This window comes from Gasterosteus aculeatus, chromosome 17 (assembly GCF_964276395.1).
Source record: "Gasterosteus aculeatus chromosome 17, fGasAcu3.hap1.1, whole genome shotgun sequence".
NCBI classification, from domain to species: domain Eukaryota; kingdom Metazoa; phylum Chordata; class Actinopteri; order Perciformes; family Gasterosteidae; genus Gasterosteus; species Gasterosteus aculeatus.
The window spans coordinates 9,858,072-9,878,114 of NC_135705.1; the positions used below are offsets into that span (position 1 = coordinate 9,858,072).

Consider the following 20,043-nt stretch of genomic DNA (forward strand, 5'->3'; position numbering starts at 1 on the left):
CAAGGATTGGAAAGCCAAAACATTTGAATCTCAACTCAAGGTGTTTGCAAATTTCATCTGGTGCATTTGTAGATTCAAAAGGCGAAAAGTGTTATTATTAACATTAGCGTCCTGCTGAGTTAAAGTGACGCACAAGTCTTTGAATATTGTACCGTAGAAGCAAAAAACATAAGAATTGAGCAGAAAGGAACTATTGAAAAGCAGCTACGTCGTTGGTACCAAGCTATCTGCTGTGTTTAATGTCATTGTCTAATTCTGGAAACAATCTGTCTGTTCTCATCTCCCTCAGCTTCAGCCATTGTTATGATCCAAGATGGACCTGTGTTATAACATAGTGGTGGATGACTCACTTGCTAAGGGCATCATTAGGTAGATAGCTTCATGTGGAGGATAGATAAGAGTATTGCACTGATAAGACAGCACAGCACCGTCGTTTGCAACCAGTGCAGATGTTTGAAAATGCCATAAAGGCTCCCACAGTCAATGTAATTATGTGAACCACAGCCTGTTGACTGACTGTTCAACCTTTCAAACTGTGTCTACATGCAAATGTTTCCATTAGCAAAATACTTTTGGTGTGAAATATTTGGCTGGATTTCAGAAGAATTCCCATATTTTCCAGAGGGCAAAATAAGTCAGTGGTTCCAGAATCCCCATTTCCCACTTAAATTCCCCCCCTTGGAGTCATAGTTTAGATTTAATTGTTTAAATCTTGGAGGTTGACTTAGTACATCAAAGGAAAACAAACATTTAGTAAAATAGTGTTTTGGTCTTATGCTATTTTACTCCATTCTATATGGACAAAACAATTTGAATCTTTACATGTTCTTTATGGGTTTGGATCCTTAAATATTAACCGAAGCGTATATATGCTGTTAAAAAAGTCTTGCAAACTTAGCTACACGGGAAAACATTTAGAATGTTCAACATTTACTCAATCTGGGTAGTGATCATCATAAAAGTATTTAGTCTCTTATTAGGCCCATAACGCATTAAAACAGGCAAAACACAATCTTCAATGTTCGTATAATTGAGTTATTCATGCTTACAGCACCACCACCATATTTTTGAAAAATCAACTATCAACTATCAGCGAAAAACTATGCAAAAGGAGCGATAAAATTACATTCAATTACAACACATATTTTGGAAATGCTGAAATACTTAAAAGGTCAAAGAAAGTACAGTGTCTCATATACTGTTATTGTTCAGCTACCAAAAACTTTATTATAAAGTATAAAATAAAACGTAATTGACAAAGGCTTTTGTTGTCCAATTTATTCAAGCATTTGAAAGAAATCTCAAATAGAGATTAACTATACTTTTTAATATAGGTTCTTCTTTAAACATAGAAAAGGAGAAAGAGAATCCTTCAAACCGGATGTAAAGAGCTTTTATTCTTTGTTTATGAATCTGCCCCGCCAGCTCAGCGGAAGCTGTCAAATGACGCGAGTGGCGTCCTGGAGCAGCAAGAGCGGGACTTTGATTTATTCATTGACAAAACCCTTTTTTGATTTTATAAAGTAGCTGCTTTTTTGTTTATCAGACATGGCGCTACAGATTGAAGCAAATTTCCCACCTGGCTTTGCGTGTCTGAAAGTAAGTTATATATTTATTGTCAAACGCGTAGCTAACGTGGCGGCTAATAACTCTTAGCTAACGTTAAATGAAAAACAAAACAGCTTAACGTTACATTAGCTTGCGTTACAGGACATTAACGTAACGCCACATTGATACTGGATGGCGATTGACGTTTTTACTTAGGCTAAAGTGTAATCGGAAACATACAACTTAATCTACTAGTTGCGTTATGTTATGTTAACTACTGTTGAATCAAGTAACGTCACTTACTGAACAGATGCTAATGTAGCATTAGCGAAAAGTATAGCTAACGTTAACTTAATGATCAATGCAACCAACGTTAAGTAACGTTAATTTCTACACATGTAACGTTAGTAGCCTTAAGTAACCAACGTTGCTGTCAACATTGGACTTTATTATAACATCAACGTGAAACTGCCCATTCAGAATATCTAACATTACATTACTTAAATTGAATGTTAAGGAACGTTACGTTACGTTATCGATAAAACGAAACCGGGCCAAACGCATTGTTGCTAACGTGACGTCACCGTGCCAAAACAAACGATGACCAACGCATTCCTAGTAAGGGCTCTTATAAGTTGACGCTGACTTCTTCCGGCTGTATATTATGTATTATGAGAGTGAGTTCAGTGTGAACACACCACATACACACGTGACGACATGATCATATGACTTAGTAAGTAAGTGGTGCTCTGGACGGTTTTCCAGTGAAAGTCCTCTTCTGTATGAATGTGATGTAAACTCCTTCAAAACTTTAAGCCCAATCTTCAAAAAAATGAAATCACAACTTTAAGTATGATGTAATATTACACCTCCACGCTGTGCAAGTCAACTTCTGATTATGTAAATAAAATCTGATTCAATTATATCTCTATTGAGAATTGTCTTAATTTATTTTTGCTAGCAGACACATTATTGAAGGTTTGTGTTGAAAAATGTCATGTTTCTTATATGTTGGTGGCAAATAACTAATAGTTGAACTGTATTATTAGTTTTCACTGTGGTTTTTCTTGTCTGCAGAATGTTGATACCCTGCTTCGATGTCCCATTTGCTTCGACTTTCTCAATATTTCAATGATGACAAAATGCTCTCACAACTGTAAGTAACATGTAAAGCAGGTTTTAGGATTTAGGACGCCATTGTGGTTACACTTGAATCATTTAGAGCAAAAAATGCAGCTGAGGTCATTCTTTAAAAAATGGTCCTTTTGAAATTAATTCATGGTTGAGCATTTGAATATGAGTGGGTACCTTCAAATGAACTGAATATTTTAGCAAGGCTTCTGTGTTAGTATAGTCTATATCATCTTAGGTATATTTTTATGAGGAGCAAAATAACAATTTAATGGTCATACTGACCTGTCTGTCCCTCTGGAACCAAAGACTAAGTTCCCTGCTTAAGTTGAAGCAAGTTTATAATAGTTGAATTGTCTTTATTCATTTGGGTGAAAGACCAGAATTTTACGGTGTATATTATTTTACTATTTACTAGACTGGATGCACTCAAATGTCCAGTTGCAACTGATCCCCAATAAAACCTACCACATGTGGTTTGATACTTTTATTTGAAAAACCTAAATCTTCTACCTATTGGCTGACAAAGTTATGTATAACATGCATATTGTTTGCATTTCATTTACAGTTTGCTCTTTGTGCATCAGAAAGTTTTTTTGCTATAAGTTGCAGTGTCCAGTTTGCAATACGGTAAGTATAAACTTTACTTAGATATATAAGTAAATGTGTGTGTGTGTGTGTGTGTGTGTGTGTGTGTGTGTGTATATACATATATATATATATATATACACATATACACATTCCTCATATATATGTAGGTTGCCATCTCTAGTTAATTGTATTATTTAGAAAAAGAAGACAGGATCCTTCATAACTTGCCTCTCTTTCTTTCAGCAAGCAACTGAACAAGATTTAAGAACCAACCGTTTATTGGATGACTTGGTCGTGAACTTTCAAGCTGCAAGGTAACACATTAGATGTCTGGAAAAAAATCTGAACTGAATGAATGAATGTGGAACCTGCATCAGCAATAGCTGACTGTCAGTACTAACAGGGCTTAGGTATGATAGCAAAATAAGATCTAGGCAACGGCATAGAACAAAGAACCGGTTTTGGTATTGGTTTTGAATTCAGGGTACCAGGACAAGCAATAAACAGTGACCTGACTAAGCTATGCCACTTATTTCTCCTCTAAATCCTGTTAAATACTTGTATTTTTCTGGCTGTCTGCACACCAACTCAAATGAAGAATAAGGATATAACCGATTCCTTTTTTAAACAGTAAACTACAGCAAACAATAGTTCTTTGTTGCATCCCTGCAGTTTGTATTGGCATTGTTATAACAACCGAAGACAAGAACAATTAAGTGCTGAGAGATCCCTTTGTTATTAACAAGATTGCAATATGTCCACAAGGGAACCAGTTTGCAATTTAACAGCATTAGGGAAACAATTGTCATCGCTTTCTTATAATCTATTTCTGATTTAAGGATTTTCTGTAAATCAAATGGGGATTTTGTTTTCATCAGCGGAGGTCTTTAAGGGTCCTCCTTATATTGCACTTTCACAGTATGTAGGCCTAGGGAGCGGTTTCCAAAGCTGGTCTCAAGGAAAGGCTGAGGTCCTTTTTTTAAATTCTCGTTTTTCCTCCAGTGACATTTATCACAGTGTAAAAGAAACACTTCCTTCAGCTTGATCACATGGGTGCACCATTTTTTATCCCAACCGCTGGTATTATTTCATGCCTACTGGTCTAGGGTCATACTCTCTTTCTCATTTTGTAATTCTCACTTGGTGTCCATTTAGTCTCTTTTTAGTGAAAATATAAAACAAAAAAACCAGAAAATGCATCTCTTAAGGGGAAGTCTTGTTTATGAAGTTGTTGTTTGTATGAGTGGCCCTTTTTTCCTTTTTGTTTGTAGAATCCTTTGAGATGAAAATAAGACTAATAGGCTACTTTTTTCCTTTTATCAGAGCCCTTGTCCACAAAAAGACCCTACTGAAAAATCTCAAACTAAAATAAACAGAATTGTACCTTTGGTGAAGTACAGGCTCACCGCAATATAATCTCTTGAGTGCTGTTATTTATCAGTAAGTTCCTCTTTTCCATCTATCATCTCAATGTTATCACTGAAAGGTCTTTCTTTGAACTGTAGACCTTCCGATTGTCATCGCTCTTATGAATGAGTGGCTTACGCAGCTGGTTTTTCGCCCGGTTTTTAATTTCCTGTTGTGTACCAATGACCCTCTGAAAAATGGGAGTCTTTGGCTTTGTCTTAGAACGTTGCTGCTATATGGCAATTAAACTAGAGGTCTTATTCTACAGCCGACCACAGCGCTTATTGCAGTTGCACACGTCTACTGAATGTTATCACGGTAACCGGCTACCTTGTAGTCTCTGCTGTCCCTCAATGAACTCATTTAATGAGTCAGGAACTTATTTTTCATTTTTTTAAATTAGCAAAAGCACAATTGCCTTACAGTACATGTTGTTTCCTGGAACGTAGCAGTTTTTCCTTCATAATGGGCCAGTGTTTTCATCCTTCTGAACAGCTGCAGTATACAGCTCTTTTTGTTTGACTTCATTCTCTACATTTATTGTCATTAACATACTGTTTGTGTAAATTTCTTTTTAGGGTTCTTATTGAGACCTTGTGTTGTGTGAGAAATTAAAAAAAAGTGATTTTGTGAAATTGTAATTTGGAGTAGGGCTCAACAAACTGTTTAACAGCTAAGATCTAAACTGTCAAAGTAGGCTGCTATCTTTGCACTTACCACGCGGTTCTAATTGTAAAAGATTGTTCTTTATGTTGTAGAGATCAATGTAATAGTCCAATTTACGATCAATTAAGTGCCTAAATTAAGTAGAGGGTATTGATTTGCTGAAAATGATAAAGAGACACATTTGTTTTTATTTACTGCTTGACAAAAAGCAACTTTGAACTACTTAACTATTGCGTAATGGATGTTAGTGATTTTATTTACAAAATCTACTTATTTTTTACTGGATCTGTAAAATAGCTCATCTGGCAGGTGTTTCCTCATGGCAACAAACTGAAAACTGCTGAGGTTCAAAAGCAGTTAGAACCATCTGACACACTAAAGTGATGTAAAAAACCTGTATGCTCAAATGAGGCAGAAACAGTTACAACTAATGGCGCTAATGTAAAGGGATTATAGTAGATTTTGAATATTCAAATTATGTTGGGTCAGTAAAGTTACAGCAGTTATCATGAGGAGTACATACAACTGAAACTCAAATTGTAATGAAAAGGCATTTATGTACTTTTCATACTTGTTTTGTTCTTTTTGTTTACCTTCTATAAATATGCTCCAAAACATTTTCTGCAATACAGCAAAACGTAATATAGCTGCAGGTGATACAAGTGACTCGAGCCTATTTCCTCCAGATCTTTGCAGGGAGAAAGAGGTGTTTCCATATGACTTTGGTGCAAAGCTGCTTTGGCGAATGTGCGCACCTGCTCTAATGGGGACAGCAAGCACAAATTAGTTCTGGATATGGAAAGCGGGACATTACACACCTCATTGGTTCCGTTTTATTGCCAAGTAATGGCCCAGTCGAAATTTGTTTGCTTTCCACATTTCCAAGCCAAAAGTGTCTACTTTTTCTCGCTCTGAAGAGAAGCAGCGAGATAATTGAGCTAGTCCAGTTTGCCGTCTGCAGTATTTATTTACTCTTTTACCTTTTATAGGGGTAAAATGTTTAATTTTAAAGAGAACAAGTCCTTTACACTACATAAAATATGTATGTGTGTGTATATAAGTGGACTTCTTTTTGTTAATGCAACAGATATGTTTTTTTTATCAACATGCCCTTTCGCCATTCTTCTTTTAGGGAGCAGTTGTCAAAAGCAAATTTTGATTCTCCTCCGATGTCGCCCAGGACCCCAGCTCCAGCTGTCAACGGTAAAGCTTACAGAGGCCGGGGCCAGAAGGGCAACAGCTCTGTTTTGAGTCACTTTTTCCAAAAGCGGCCTAAAACATCTCCCACTAAAGAAACCCAGCGAGATGGTTCTGTTGCTCAGTGTGCTGAGCGGACAAAAATACAGACTGCATGCACCCACAATGCAAATGACGCTGACCTACATTCAGCAACGGATCAACCTTCAGTGGTTGTGAAGGAAGAGCCGATGGATGCTGAGGAGGCATCTATCCAGGGTTTGATGTCGGTCAAACAGGAAGCTGGAGTCTCGCATGGTTTGACCACCAAGATTGAGACGGCGCATTCCTCATTACCATCAAGCGACGTGAAGCCAGTGATCAAAGGTGAAGCTTGTCTACCTGTAGGCTAATATCACTGAATCACTCTGAGCTGCAGCTCTCGGCTGACGTTGGGTCAAGGTGGTGTAATCTCCTCCTAATCGGATAGTTAAGAACTGCAGATGTGGACCTGTTGATGAAGATCCAATCAGCCCCGTGATTTTATTATTTTAACGTCCACAACACTGAACTGTAAGCCACCTTTCTTTTCTTTTTTTTGTGACCGGGAAACTGCTTTAAATAGTTCCTGTTCATTCAAGGACATTTTAATATTACTAGTTTTTACTTTTTACAGTAGTCAGTGAACATTTTGTTATTTATCTTTCTCTTGACCACAACAGTTTATTGTTGTCAAGTAAGCAGCAAATAATATCTTGTGCATTTCCCCTTTGCAGTGGAGTGCCCTGTCTGTTCCGTCAGTGTTTCACAGCAGTTTATCAACAAACATCTGGACACTTGTCTTACCAGAGGGGAGAAGAAGGAGAGCTTGAGGAGGTAAAAGAACAACTTCACTAATGACTTGAATCGAAGCTCTCTGCTGCTGTTGGCCTAACTAGTGCTCTGAAGGACAAGTGGGATGTTAAGTCAAATTAAAAGACACTTTATAGCTTTTCAAAAGACTAGAATGATGAGTGTATAGGTTTGCACTGAATGGAATTACTACTGCATTGTTTGTTTAAACTTAAATACCTTTTGTAGTAATATTTTACCTATGTTTTAATTTGATTTTGTTTGCTTAAAATGGCAGAATAACTGAAACTACTAACTACTCATCTTGCTGAAGCCCAGTTCCGTGACTTCATTTGAGACTGATCGTCTCACAATTCTGATTCCTTTTTGGGTCATTTTTAGATCGTAATGTCATAATGAGTTCTTAATATTCTAACCATATATTTAGCCTTTATAGCGTTTATTACAGCAAAGCCCAGACCCCCCCCCCCCCCCCTCCCGCCAAAGTGATTGCTGAAATATGCTGTTCTACATCTCTGTTGCAGCTCCCCTGGCACCGCGAGGCGTCCCATGACAAAGCTGGTGTACAACCTGCTTTCAACGCTAGAGCTGAAAAGGAGGCTGAAGGATTGCCATCTCTCAACGCAGGGCTCCCGAGACCAGCTGATCAAAAGACACCAGGAGTTTGTCCAAATCTACAATGCCCAGTGTGATTCCCTGAACCCCAAATCAGGTGAGGGGACTCAGTCCATTACTCCATGAGGGGGATGCTCTAGTTGAGGTCTAGGTAACGTCCAATGAAATCTGGATTTTGTTTCCAAACACATTAAGTGTAAAAAGATGTTATAATGAATGTGAAAAGGCCGTAGTAATGAATGAATTCAATTCAATTTAATTCATTTTATTTTATATAGCCCAAAATCGCAAATTACAAATTTGCCTCAGAGGGCTTTACAGTCTGTACACATACAACATCCTCTGTCCCGAAACCCACCATTGGAAAAACTCCCCAAAAAATGAAAAAAGGGAAGAAACCTTAGGGAGAACGTCAGAGGAGGGATCCCACTCCCGGGATGGACAGACTACAATGGATGCCATGTGTACAGAATGAACAATGTATAATACATGCAATTCCTATGACAGAAATGATTCAAGTAATTGTGAGTAGTAAGCCAGGCGCACAGCAGGACCACTGCAGGGGCAACCACCATCACATAGAACCACCATCCACAGAAGCCTGTGGGGAGGGAGAGCACAGAGACTTTAGGAGAGGGTAATGTTGGTTTACGAGTACAGTAATATGATTAATATCTAAAATAATAATGATGATGATGATGGCAGCAGCAGGCGTCAGCAGGGCCACGGCAGGTGTCAGGACCAGGGTCCAGAAGGAACTACGATCTACGGAGACCTGCTAGGGAAGAAAGCACAAAAAAAACTCCCTGAAAGAAGCTGAATTAGTCATGTGCATTAATAAAACGTGAATTATGGTAGAACGAGAGCGTGAGAGAGGAGCTCGGTGTGGCCTAAGAAGTCCCCCGGCAGTCTAAGCCTATAGCAGCTTAACTAAGGGCTGGTCCGGGCTAACCTGAGCCAGCCTTAACTATAGGCAGAATCAAAGAGGAAAGTTTTAAGTTTTACTTTATAAGAGCTGACCGAATCTGCCCCCCGGACTGAAAGTGGAACCTGGTTCCACAAAAAAGGAGCTTGATAACTGAAGGCTCTGGCCCCCAGCCTACTTTTTAAAGCCATAGGAACAACAAGTAACCCAGCATCTATGGAGCGCAGCTGCCTTGTAGGGCAATAAGGTGTTACAAGCTCTTTTTAAGATACGACGGTGCCTCACCAGCAAGTGCCTTGTAGGTGAGGAGAAGTACCTTAAAATCTATTCTTGATTTAACAGGGAGCCAGTGCAGAGAAGTTAACATATTAGTTCTTAGTGCTGCAGCATTCTGAATCAACTGGAGAGGCTTAAGAGATTTACAAGAGCAGCCCGATAACAAAGAATTACAGTAGTCCAGTCTGGAAGTGACAAACACATGAACTCATTTTTCTGCATCACTCTGAGACAGGAAGTTCCTGATTTTTGATATGTTACGTAAATGAAAATAGGCAGTCCTTGAAGTCTTCTTTATATGCGAGTTGAAGGTCATATCCTGGTCGAAGAGAACTCCCAGATTCCTGATGGTGCTGCTGGGTACCAGAGCAATTCCATCCATATAAACTGTATCACGTGACAGCTGGCTTCGAAGGCGCTCTGGGCCTATCAGGATAACTTCTGTTTTTTCTGAGTTTAGCATCAGGAAGTTGCCGGTCATCCAAGTTTTGATGTCTCCAAGACATTCTTGAAGTCTAACTAGCTGGTCCGTCTCTTCTGGCTTGATCGACAGATACAGTTGAGTATCGTCTGCATAACAATGGAAGTTTATGCGGTGTTTTCTGATAAGATCGGCCAAAGGAAGCATATAGAGGGTAAATAAAATCAGTCCAAGTACAGAACCTTGTGGGACTCCGTGACCAACATTGGTGGTCTTTGAGGATTCACCGTTTACAAGCACAAACTGGGATCGATCCGATAAGTAGGATTTAAACCAGCTGAGTGCAGTTCCTTTGATACCAATTAAATGTTCTAGTCTCTGCAACAGGATACAATGGTCTATGTTATCAAATGCGGCACTGAGGTCCAGCAAGACAAGAAAAGAGATGAGTCCTTGGTCCGATGCAAGTAGAAGATCATTTGTAATTTTCACCGGTGCTGTTTCTGTACTGTGATGCGCTCGAAATCCTGACTGGAAATCCTCGAACAAAGCATTGTTTTGTAGAAAGTCACATAATTGATTTGCGACTGATTTCTCAAGGATCTTAGAGAGGAAGGGAAGATTAGAGATAGGTCTGTAGTTAGACAACACCTCTGGAGCAAGAGTAGGTTTCTTAAAAAGAGGTTTAATTACAGCTACCTTGAAGGACTGTGGTACATGTCCTGTCAACAAAGACAGATTCATAATATCTAATAAGGATGTGCTAACTAAAGGAAAAACTTCCTTAAGCAGCTTGGTCGGAATCGGATCCAATAGACAAGTAGAAGATTTAAACTTTAAAAATAAAGAAGTCAGTTGATCAAGGTTGATGGAAGAGAAGGCATCCAAACAGGCATCAGGGCCCACTGCTGCATCCAAGGTTCCTACATCGGAGGACAGGTCGGCACTGGTTGAAGGCAGGAGACCATCAATTTTCTCTTTGATAGTCAGAATCTTATCGTTGAAGAAGTTCATGAAGTCGTTACTAGTGAGGTCCAAAGGAATACACGGCTCAACAGAGGTGTGACTCTCTGTCAGTCTGGCTACAGTGCTGAAGAGAAACCTGGAGTTGTTTTTATTTTTCTCTATTAATGATGAGTAATAAGATGCTCTTGGGTTACGGAGAGCCTTCTTATATGTTTTAAGGCTGTCTTGCCAAACTAGCCTAGATCCTTCTGATTTGGTGGAACGCCATAATTGTTCAAGTTTCCGCGCAGTTTGCCTTAGGTTCCGTGTTTGAGGGTTATACCACGGAGCAGACTTCCTTCTTGTTGCTATTCTTCTTTCCAGAGGAGCAATAGCGTCCAGCGCCACTCTCAAAGAGCCTGTAGCAGTATCGACAAAATTATCGATCTGGGACGGAGTGAAGTTCTAACAGGAGTCTTCTTGTATCTTGAGGCAGGGCACTGAACTTAGAGCAGAAGGAATGGCTTCTTTAAATGAGGCTACAGCGGTATCCGATAAGCGTCGACTGTAGAAACCTTTGGCAGGAGGAGGTGGTTCTGATAGTAGAAATTCAAAGGTTATCAGACAATGGTCCGACAGGAGAGGGTTCTGTGGAAAAATTGTTAAATGTTCAATCCCAATCCCATACACAAGAACCAAGTCCAGAGTGTGGTTAAAACAGTGAGTTGGTTTATTTACACACTGACAGAAACCAATTGAATCTAACAATGAAAGGAATGCAGTACTAAGGCTGTCGTTGTCGACATCCACATGAATGTTAAAGTCACCCACAATAATTACGAATGAACCGGTGTGGGCTGCCCTTTCTTTCTGCCCGTGGAACGTCATCCACAAAGTTTTTACCATAACAAGTCCTCAAGAGCTGCACAATTATATGATAAAAGGCATCTTGACTTGTTGACGAGGAAACACACAATTCTTTTCTAATTTATATTTTTCATGAAACCAGAACATGTGTGATTGTTGTGCACATTTGGTACAACAGTTTTTTTTTATTTTTTTTTATTGGCTTCCTCTGGATTTACCTCAATTTTAAACAGTGACCCGGGGGGTCAAAAGCCTTAGTGTTTGTTGGAAGAATTCACAAAAATTAATAAAATAAAGTATTTTTTCCCCTCTGTCAACAGCTGAAGATATTGCCAAAGAGTTGGAGGCCAATGAGAAGATTAAGAATCAACTGCAAGGGAAAGCCAAACCTGTGTGTATTAAAAACTTGATGGAATATACATGAATTGTACAGCACCAAATGCACTGAAAGTGATGAATGTAGCTTCACATTTCATGCCCATAAATTGATGCTCCTGTTTCTTCCTCTGGTTTCAGAATGCAAATGCCAACACCACAGAAGTGGCAGTAATCTAGACTCTAGTTGAAATTCTAGGGAATACCAAAACTCTTGTACAGGGATGTTGCAGAGTTAAGCTGCACTTACCTCATAAACCATGTTTGCCCTGCAGAGAGCTCACAAACCAGCCGGCAGGTCACAAACAGAAATATCGTGCTGCTAGCGACCATGTAACCAAGTGCCAGCGTTGTTTTTCATTTGAACTTGAAAAGGTGACGGTAGTGGTAGTTTTAATAATTATATATGTATATGTTTTTTAAATATCTACAATACTTACATAACAGCTTAGGTGACTGTGTCCACCTCAGATACTTTCAGTGTGTTTGGGTCTCATAATCCCTTTTCCTCTTAAAAAATGTACCTTGAGCAGTTATGTTTTTTTTTATATATATATATATATATATATATATATCTTTCTAACCGCTGGGAAATTATGTTTTCATGAGGGCTCGTCCCTATTTTGACATGGTGGGAGGTATGCATTGCACTCACTGCGTGTTGATTTAAATGTCAAAGCTTTGATCATTTAAACCAAGCAGTCGGGTAATTCCTTCACAAATGTTGTCATTTGTTTTTCATTGATGGTTAATGCCAATGTATGTTTTTGATCAATTCAAAGGTCATGGTTTTTGTGAAGAATCAGTCCGAGAAGGAGATTGATGAGATGCATTCAAATTACAGTAAGTCATTATTTTCACTATGAATCACCTCAGGGGCTCGGCTCACCGAGTTGACATCTAGAAATCCGTTTAAAAAAAAAGTTCCACTGATTAAATGGCTTTTTGTGATTTTACATTCTCTGTTAAAATATGCATATCAATTCTAAAATATGCATGCAAGACACAAGTCAGAACAATTCATTTTCCTTGCAGAAAGTAAAGTAATCTGACCACTAGTATTGCACGCATTTTCAAATGGTTGTAAAAAATACATCATCAAGTGCAATATATTATCAACAGTGGATTAATAGCTGACAAAACTCCATAGACCTGGTGTAAACCACTCAAACTACAAAATAATGTATTACCGTATCCAAAATTCTTTGTGCTGTCGGTCAAATTGCAACACTGCATAATTTCCCCTCTTTATATATTGCCAGTGTACTATACTACTTATTTTACTTCATGATACTTCCTTAATTGATGTTGGGTACTCCACACCTGCTTTAAAATGCCTCCTCACCTGCCTTTACGTTTCATTCATTATTATGATTTCCAAACCGGCATCTAAATGCTGCACAGCTTCTCCTTTTCTATATTTGCATGTCTTTTGCATGCATGGCATTTCTTTACAGTTGCAGGTAAAGGCTTCAGTAATATCAATAGTTATTCCAACTTTTGTGATCCAAACATTTCTAGTAACCCAATTTTGTAAAGGGTTGTTGTAAAGTCCAAAATGATTGAACACAGTAAATGGTAAATCATAAATGAGAATTCCACAGAAGCTTTGTAAAAGATCACAATGTTGGGCACATCCCTACAATGCAGGACACAAGGTTCTCAATGTTTTGGGTTAGAAACTGAAGACTCTGAATCTGCTTAAAGATGAGATATACTTTGTGCATGTCAATGACCGCTTATGATAACGATTCCCAAAGCAACGTTTTTTTGCATACTTTGTCTCCAACACATCTTTATGGTTTTGCATATTCAATGTATTGCCCAGCAGTGACATCCAACTTTATTGTTTCTAGAAGCCATCCATTACTTGCTCTGCCCATAAACCCTTCACGACACTCGTCTCCTGTGAGTAATTCAGCAGCGAGCGGGGCAATAGAAATATTAAATGTACGAGAATCTTTCCTGAGTGAAAATCTTTCAGAAACCTTTTTATTACCATGTGGATACTCACCTATTGAAGGGTCCATCTCAGATTTTGTTGTTCCATTCGCTACGATGAGCTAATTATGTGGATAATTACTCACATGACATACAGGCACAGAAGCACACTGTCCACCAGGGCTGTGTTTTTATATTCCAGGATTCAAGTCAAGCAAAAACGGCAACATTAATTAACATTTACCAAAGTGGTGTTGTCATGGTGGAACCAGATAAAGAGCTTGTTGGAAATAACTCTGCAATGCTGAACTTAAAATTGGTTGCAAAAAGCGTGTGACTCACAATAGGTATGTTCTATAAATAGCTGCTTTGCTGTGATAACCTCTTGATTTATCAAAGGCGGATGTGGATGACTCACTCTGCCAGCATAGTGAATGGTGATAGAGCAGACAGAAGGGTGAATGGTGTTTTCAGCGCCTGATGGAGTCCATTGTAAAGCCTGCTGTACTAGCGACGCTGCATCCCTTCATTTCTGTGAAATATGAAACATTATGAAATCATTTGTAACCCACAAAATATTATCTCATCCTTTCAAGGATGTAAACAAACAAACAAAGGAGCCTTTTTCCGTGTGAAGATCCCACTAGTGTTATTTGTAGTACTTTGGGAGGAACTCCACACCGGAGTTGCCGCAGACATTTCGTGTCTTGCATCAGTGGTGTTGTGCTTCAGATGCAGGAGCATGTGAAAACCCCCCCAAATATATTCAATCTTTCAAGTCAAAATATGAGGCTGATCTGTGTTACAGATGTTGTTTTCTAAACAAAGAAATTTAAGTTTACATTTATTGTATACTGTAATTCTTGGTAAATTTCCTCAAAACATGTTCTGCAGCAGCCTTTTCGTGGGTAGTCATTCCTTTACATTGTTTTATCTTTGTATCCCTGACCATAAACAAACATATATGTTTTGTTTCAATAGGAACATTGACCACGTGCTGATTCTGCTGAATGTTTAGAAATAATATCCTTTTTATTTAAAACTATTTGACAATATGTCTTATTTCCCCTGCAGGGAAGCAGCACAGCAGTGACTTTTCCCGCCTGATTTCCCAGGTACGGTGTCGCCTGGAAACCAGCAGACAGACTCGTACCAAACAGAAAGTCATTGTGAAAGAAGAAGATGAACAAGAAACGCACTCTGCAGGTACTGCAGCTCCATTCTATCAAGGAATGAAATGTACTCTAGCAGCTGGAGATGTTTTTATTTTCAGTACCCTTCGGCATTTCTCCTGACGAATCCATATATATATATATATATATATATATATATATATATATATATATATTCTTTCCTTCTAGGTCAAGCTGCAGAATCAAAAAGCTGCTCAGAGATGAAGGTGGAAGGCGTAGAATCTGACACTGAGCCATCTGAAAGGAGGATCGAATTGTCGTCTAGCCCCACCTACAGTGACGTGTCCATCAGCAGGTGAGCACTCGATAATCCAGGAGCTCCGAGCTTCTTTTTTCATGCTATAAATCAGTGAAATCTTTGTCGAGGTGGCCAAAAAAATGTTTGACCACCTTTCTACAATTTGAGTACAAGTGTAATTTCATGGTGACACTGATAAAGAATAGTTTTGAACTTTTAACACCTTTGGATTTGGAAAAAAGCACTGCTTCGTCTTGTAACTCTCTCAGATCATACATCTAATCCGTCTAATGTGAAGTGTGAATTTAGGGAATGTTCAAAGAGCAAAAATGACAGAGGTTTTCTTTGGTCATAACCGTCGTCCGCGGTTATATATTGCGTTGTTTTACTAGTGGACGCTCTTTCTGAGATGCACTCTTGGTCTATTTTTTGATGAAAAATGTTACATCTGACATTTCCTCACACACAGTCTCATCTTTTCTATGTGTCTCCGGTATTCACTTTCTTGGAGCAGGAAAGGTTATCAAAGCGTATAAAAAAGGTAAAAATCCAAAGGAGTTAAATTAGTAATCGCATTAAAAGCAAAATGCTTAACATCCAATCACAGTAATGATTAATGAATGCAAAGGCAGTTTCATGAGTTCTTGTCTAGAAAGTAATTTCCGCGACAATTCAGACTTCCGCAAAGTTAATCTTGGTCTACCCGAAGGGTGCTAGAATGAAAACACCTCTGCAAAACAGGAGTTTCTGCACCATTTCTTTTTTTCTGAGCATCACAGTATTTTAGAAAGAACTCTCGTTTAGGGCTGTTACTTGGGAGCAGGCAAATGCACTCTCATTTTTATTGAAACAGCGAATACCAATATAAGTAAAACTTTGTCAGTGACGTATTCCTTCTTGTCTTCGTTTCACTCCCTTTTCCATTGCAGTTCTATTTCTGACATCTTTGGTCCGGAGCCGACCCGACACCCCGAGTAAGTCATTCTGCTTTGGCTTCTTCTGTTTTCGAGGTAATGCGACGATAGCGACATAGATCAAGAACGTGCAAGACAATGTCCTTCAAGAAATCAAATCCCACCTTTTCATAGAAGATGCAATGGTGAGTGAGGAATTTCTCACCGGGGACAACCGGCTGTACACAGCGATACAGAATCAAGTGGAATGTATACACACCAGATCACCATAGAGCAGACACCGTTTCATAAAGGTCCTCAGGTAGCTCGGACAGCTTCTATTTCAGGGATTTCTTGATTCAACAAGTCCGGCAATCAGGCCCGAGTGTGGTTGGTGAAATGGAACTCAGCCTTCACAGTTCATTTCCTATTTACTCAGGCTGTCTTTGTCTAATGTTCAAATTAGTTTGATGATATGCAGCGTTTAAGATGTGTGTGGGCTCACAAACACCGGCCAGCATTCCGGTTCCATGATGTCTGTGCAAAAATGCGTCGCCTCGTCCTTTTTGCTGGTAGCGTCTTCTTCTGCTATTAAACTAACTTGTGTCATTGTTGGGACAAGTACACATAACAAACTAATGTAAATGATTATAATGTGCTTTCAGCATTCCCAGTTGATCCTCTGCTCCTCTGGTGTGTTCTAATTTTTTTGAATGCGGAACAACAGAACTCAGAATAAATATATAAATAGTCACACACACGTGCAAACTACATGCAAGCAAGAGTTTTCATTGTATTATATGATACATTTGTCAATGAATGCCTAATTCATTCATGCCTAAAATATCACATTATTCCATTGCACATTACAGTCTAAATGAAATGTTGTCATTGCCGGTGCCGTATGATGAGTAAACACTCGAGGAAAAAGTGTTTCAAAAACATTTGTCATGTGAAAAGCTTTGCTGTGACAAAACAACAGAAGCACATAAATCAGAGCTTGATGTCGGCTTGTGTTTCTTGCGGATAAGCAAAGCTCTGCTCTTCCTTTCGTTCTGAATGACCTGGAAGAATCCATTTCCAATGTTATCCCCCTTTGCAACCCTTTTCCTTATATGATACTGCTACACCAGCAGTCAGCGTGGTTACATGGATTCGAATAACTGGCTTAGTCGGACTGAAATCGAATTATCCGTTTCATGTAAACACCTTTGTCCGACTATGTGCGGTCCGACTACGATCCGACTAACACCCCCGGATAACTCGATCCGATCCAGTTGATAGTTCGACTATTGCCGCATGTGACGGTGAATCGGATAAGGAACTGGACTTTGCGTCTTTGCGCATGCTTGAGATCCCGACGGCGTCTTCTCTCCGTTATCAAATCAGCCAATAGCGCCATCCGCATTCGCTTTACTTCTATTAACATCATGCACAAATAGTAGAGGGATGTAGCTTCACCTTGCTCTCCGTTCGCCATCTTTCTCGTAATGTTGATGTTGTTGTTGTTGGTAGTGGTGAAGCGGTCAAGCGGAAATGGCTGTATCACAACTAGTTGTAATGAAAACAGCGGCACCTATCGTATCGGATATGACATGCTTTTGGGCTAAGTCTAAGAATAAGAATACGTTCTCAAAATGGAACTGTTTTTTTTTCTGTCACTGCTGCAAGCTTTTTTCCTTTTTTTTGGGACACAGAATGTTTTAAGTAAAAGATTTTTCTCCTGGTTTGACCAGCCAATTGTAATGCATTTGCTGGCGGGGTGTCGGGCAGCCTGTTGATTGCGATGGAGCCTAAATACATTTTCTATCACTTCAGCAGCATGATAATCAAGTGTCAACGCACTCAGGCTGTTCAGCTCCCTCTGTTCCTGTCAGATAATAGCCGTCTACATGCTAATGTACTCCATACATGGCTACATTTATACACTTCATTGTAAGTGTATAAATGTATGGGAGCAATTAACCAATGATGACACCTTAATTACCTTAACATGATGTGCACATTTCTAATATCCTCCATTCACAATTGATCTTTCATAGAGACACAGAGAGGACCTCAGTCCAAAAGCGGACCTCCAGCATGAGAGGAGACGACGCTGCTTCATCACTCGTCAGTGGGAAACGACGGCGCAAGACGTAAGGATTGGTGGAGGAGGGGGAGGCAGAGAGCGAAAATGATCTCTCACCTGCCAATCAATACCAATAAACTGTTCAAGTTCAAGCCTAACAAGAGGCGATCTTTATGCACATTCCTGTCCAGCATTTCATTTTTCTGAAGTTGGACTTTTCATCATGTGTCATGATCAAAATAGTCAGTATTTAAACATACTTTGTGGTCTTCCATGAGCAATTGTGCACTCAGACATTTCATCGGGCACTCAAGGTTACTCTATTCTAACAGTCCGTCGTCAGTTTAGTTTTTTTGTATACCAATTAGATGCATTTTTACTTTTTGTTTATAGACCTAAGCAAACATTATCACAACATGTACTTCTATCCAGCATTCCAGCGAATTCATATTATTCTATTTAATATAAAACCACATATTGTTTGTTTTGCATTTCTACAATTATTTGTTTTTTTTTAACTTTATTTTTCGCATTTTATATCATGATATATGGTCCAATGCAATACTCTGTTTAAATTTAAATAAACCTGTTATGGCATTTGAACATTTTTTTGGGTTACATGAGCGACCTTAGTACCATGTTCACTATGTGCAAAGCTAAACTTTGTGCTTGTGGTCGAACATCTATTGAATTAGCAGCATAAATCATTCCCAACATGATCATGTGAAGCTGTAGGTGATATTCACATTGTCCCTCAAATAGTTTGGGCAGCGCCGATAAGGAACTTAGTCACAGGTCTTTCCTGTTATTTACAATTGTTTTTTTTTGTTCCATCCAAACAAATCTGTAGCTGATTGATTTGATTTCTTTGCAAGAAAAGTACCACGGTTTGATTTAATTCAAGAAAGCTTGTTATTGTGGACACCCCAGGTCAATGCTGCCCGAGTGTAAACACTTAGTAGGTGGTAGCAGGTGTTGTTGTTTGTGTGTGTGGGAGAGTGAGCAGGAACACATTTGGGAGCAGACCTTGATCGAACACAAATCTCGCCTTCAGTCCCCAGCAAGGCTCGTCTCGTCGTCTCTGTTTGTCTTTCCCCTCAGACGAATCGACAGCCATTTCTGTATTCATAACAAATTGGCATGCATGTTAATTCCCCTGATTGTATCCTTAATGATGTCCTATACACTGATGCTGTGGAACCACATGAGGTGTAAGTACCTCTGATTCCCGCCCTGATTTGGGATGCAGTGAAGCAGGAAACGATACCAAGCCTCAGGGTCGGCTCCCTCTCGCATAGAAACCAGTTGCCTTATTTCTCTGTGCGGGTGCTAACGTTGAAGCGGATATGTACCGTCCAGAGTGAGGTAAAACTATTTAAATCTCATCATTCATAAGTTAAACCTGGTTTCGACAAAGATTAAGATTAAATGCTGTGAACAACCGTGTCAGCCCGTCTTTTTTACGGTCCAAACCGCCTGAGAGAAGATATCAAATGTTATCGTCATGGTGAGAGATCAGCGTAGATCATCTACGTACACCCTCAGGACCAAGTCGTCTGTATGAATTACTCCGCCGCTGACCACAGGCGCCATTAGGTGGAGCCTCAAAGGTGAAGTAGCAGCAATGTTAACAGCCCTTTTGTGGTTGAAGTCTTTTTGTCCCTCTTAAACAATTCCCAATGGTGATTCATTTCTATTGATCCAGGAATTAGCCAGAGGCAGGCTTGAGGGGGGAGGGAGGGTGGGGGGCGCGCCCACACTAATAGGTAAAGAGGGTTGGCTGTCCAGAGTTCCATTTGTTCATAGGCTCTAAAAAATGTATTTCAGGAAAAGCCAGCAGTGATAGAAACAGAATTATTATAGTCGGCTTCATTTTCAGTTGGTTGTTATAGTTTGTGATTATACAAAATAT

At 39.3% G+C, this 20,043-nt stretch overlaps 1 protein-coding gene across 3 annotated transcripts; it reads left to right on the forward strand.

Annotated features, from left to right (window-relative positions):
* Window positions 1-1,405: 1,405 nt before the first annotated feature.
* On the forward strand, window positions 1,406-19,575 carry rad18 (RAD18 E3 ubiquitin protein ligase). Of its 3 annotated transcripts, XM_040203999.2 has the most exons (13): window positions 1,406-1,599; window positions 2,626-2,704; window positions 3,248-3,309; window positions 3,514-3,584; window positions 6,476-6,906; window positions 7,296-7,395; window positions 7,896-8,083; window positions 11,741-11,811; window positions 12,578-12,638; window positions 14,811-14,942; window positions 15,098-15,224; window positions 16,097-16,141; window positions 18,103-19,575. In XM_040203999.2, exons 1-13 carry the CDS (start codon window positions 1,549-1,551, stop codon window positions 18,200-18,202), a joined length of 1,518 nt encoding a protein of 505 aa, XP_040059933.1. In that variant the 5' UTR covers window positions 1,406-1,548; the 3' UTR covers window positions 18,203-19,575. The 3 variants fall into 3 exon arrangements, with proteins under 3 accessions (XP_040059933.1, XP_077948196.1, XP_077948195.1); XM_078092070.1 differs by lacking the exons at window positions 16,097-16,141; window positions 18,103-19,575 and adding an exon at window positions 15,682-15,812; XM_078092069.1 differs by lacking the exon at window positions 12,578-12,638 and having other exon boundaries at window positions 1,424-1,599; window positions 14,852-14,942.
* Window positions 19,576-20,043: the final 468 nt, after the last annotated feature.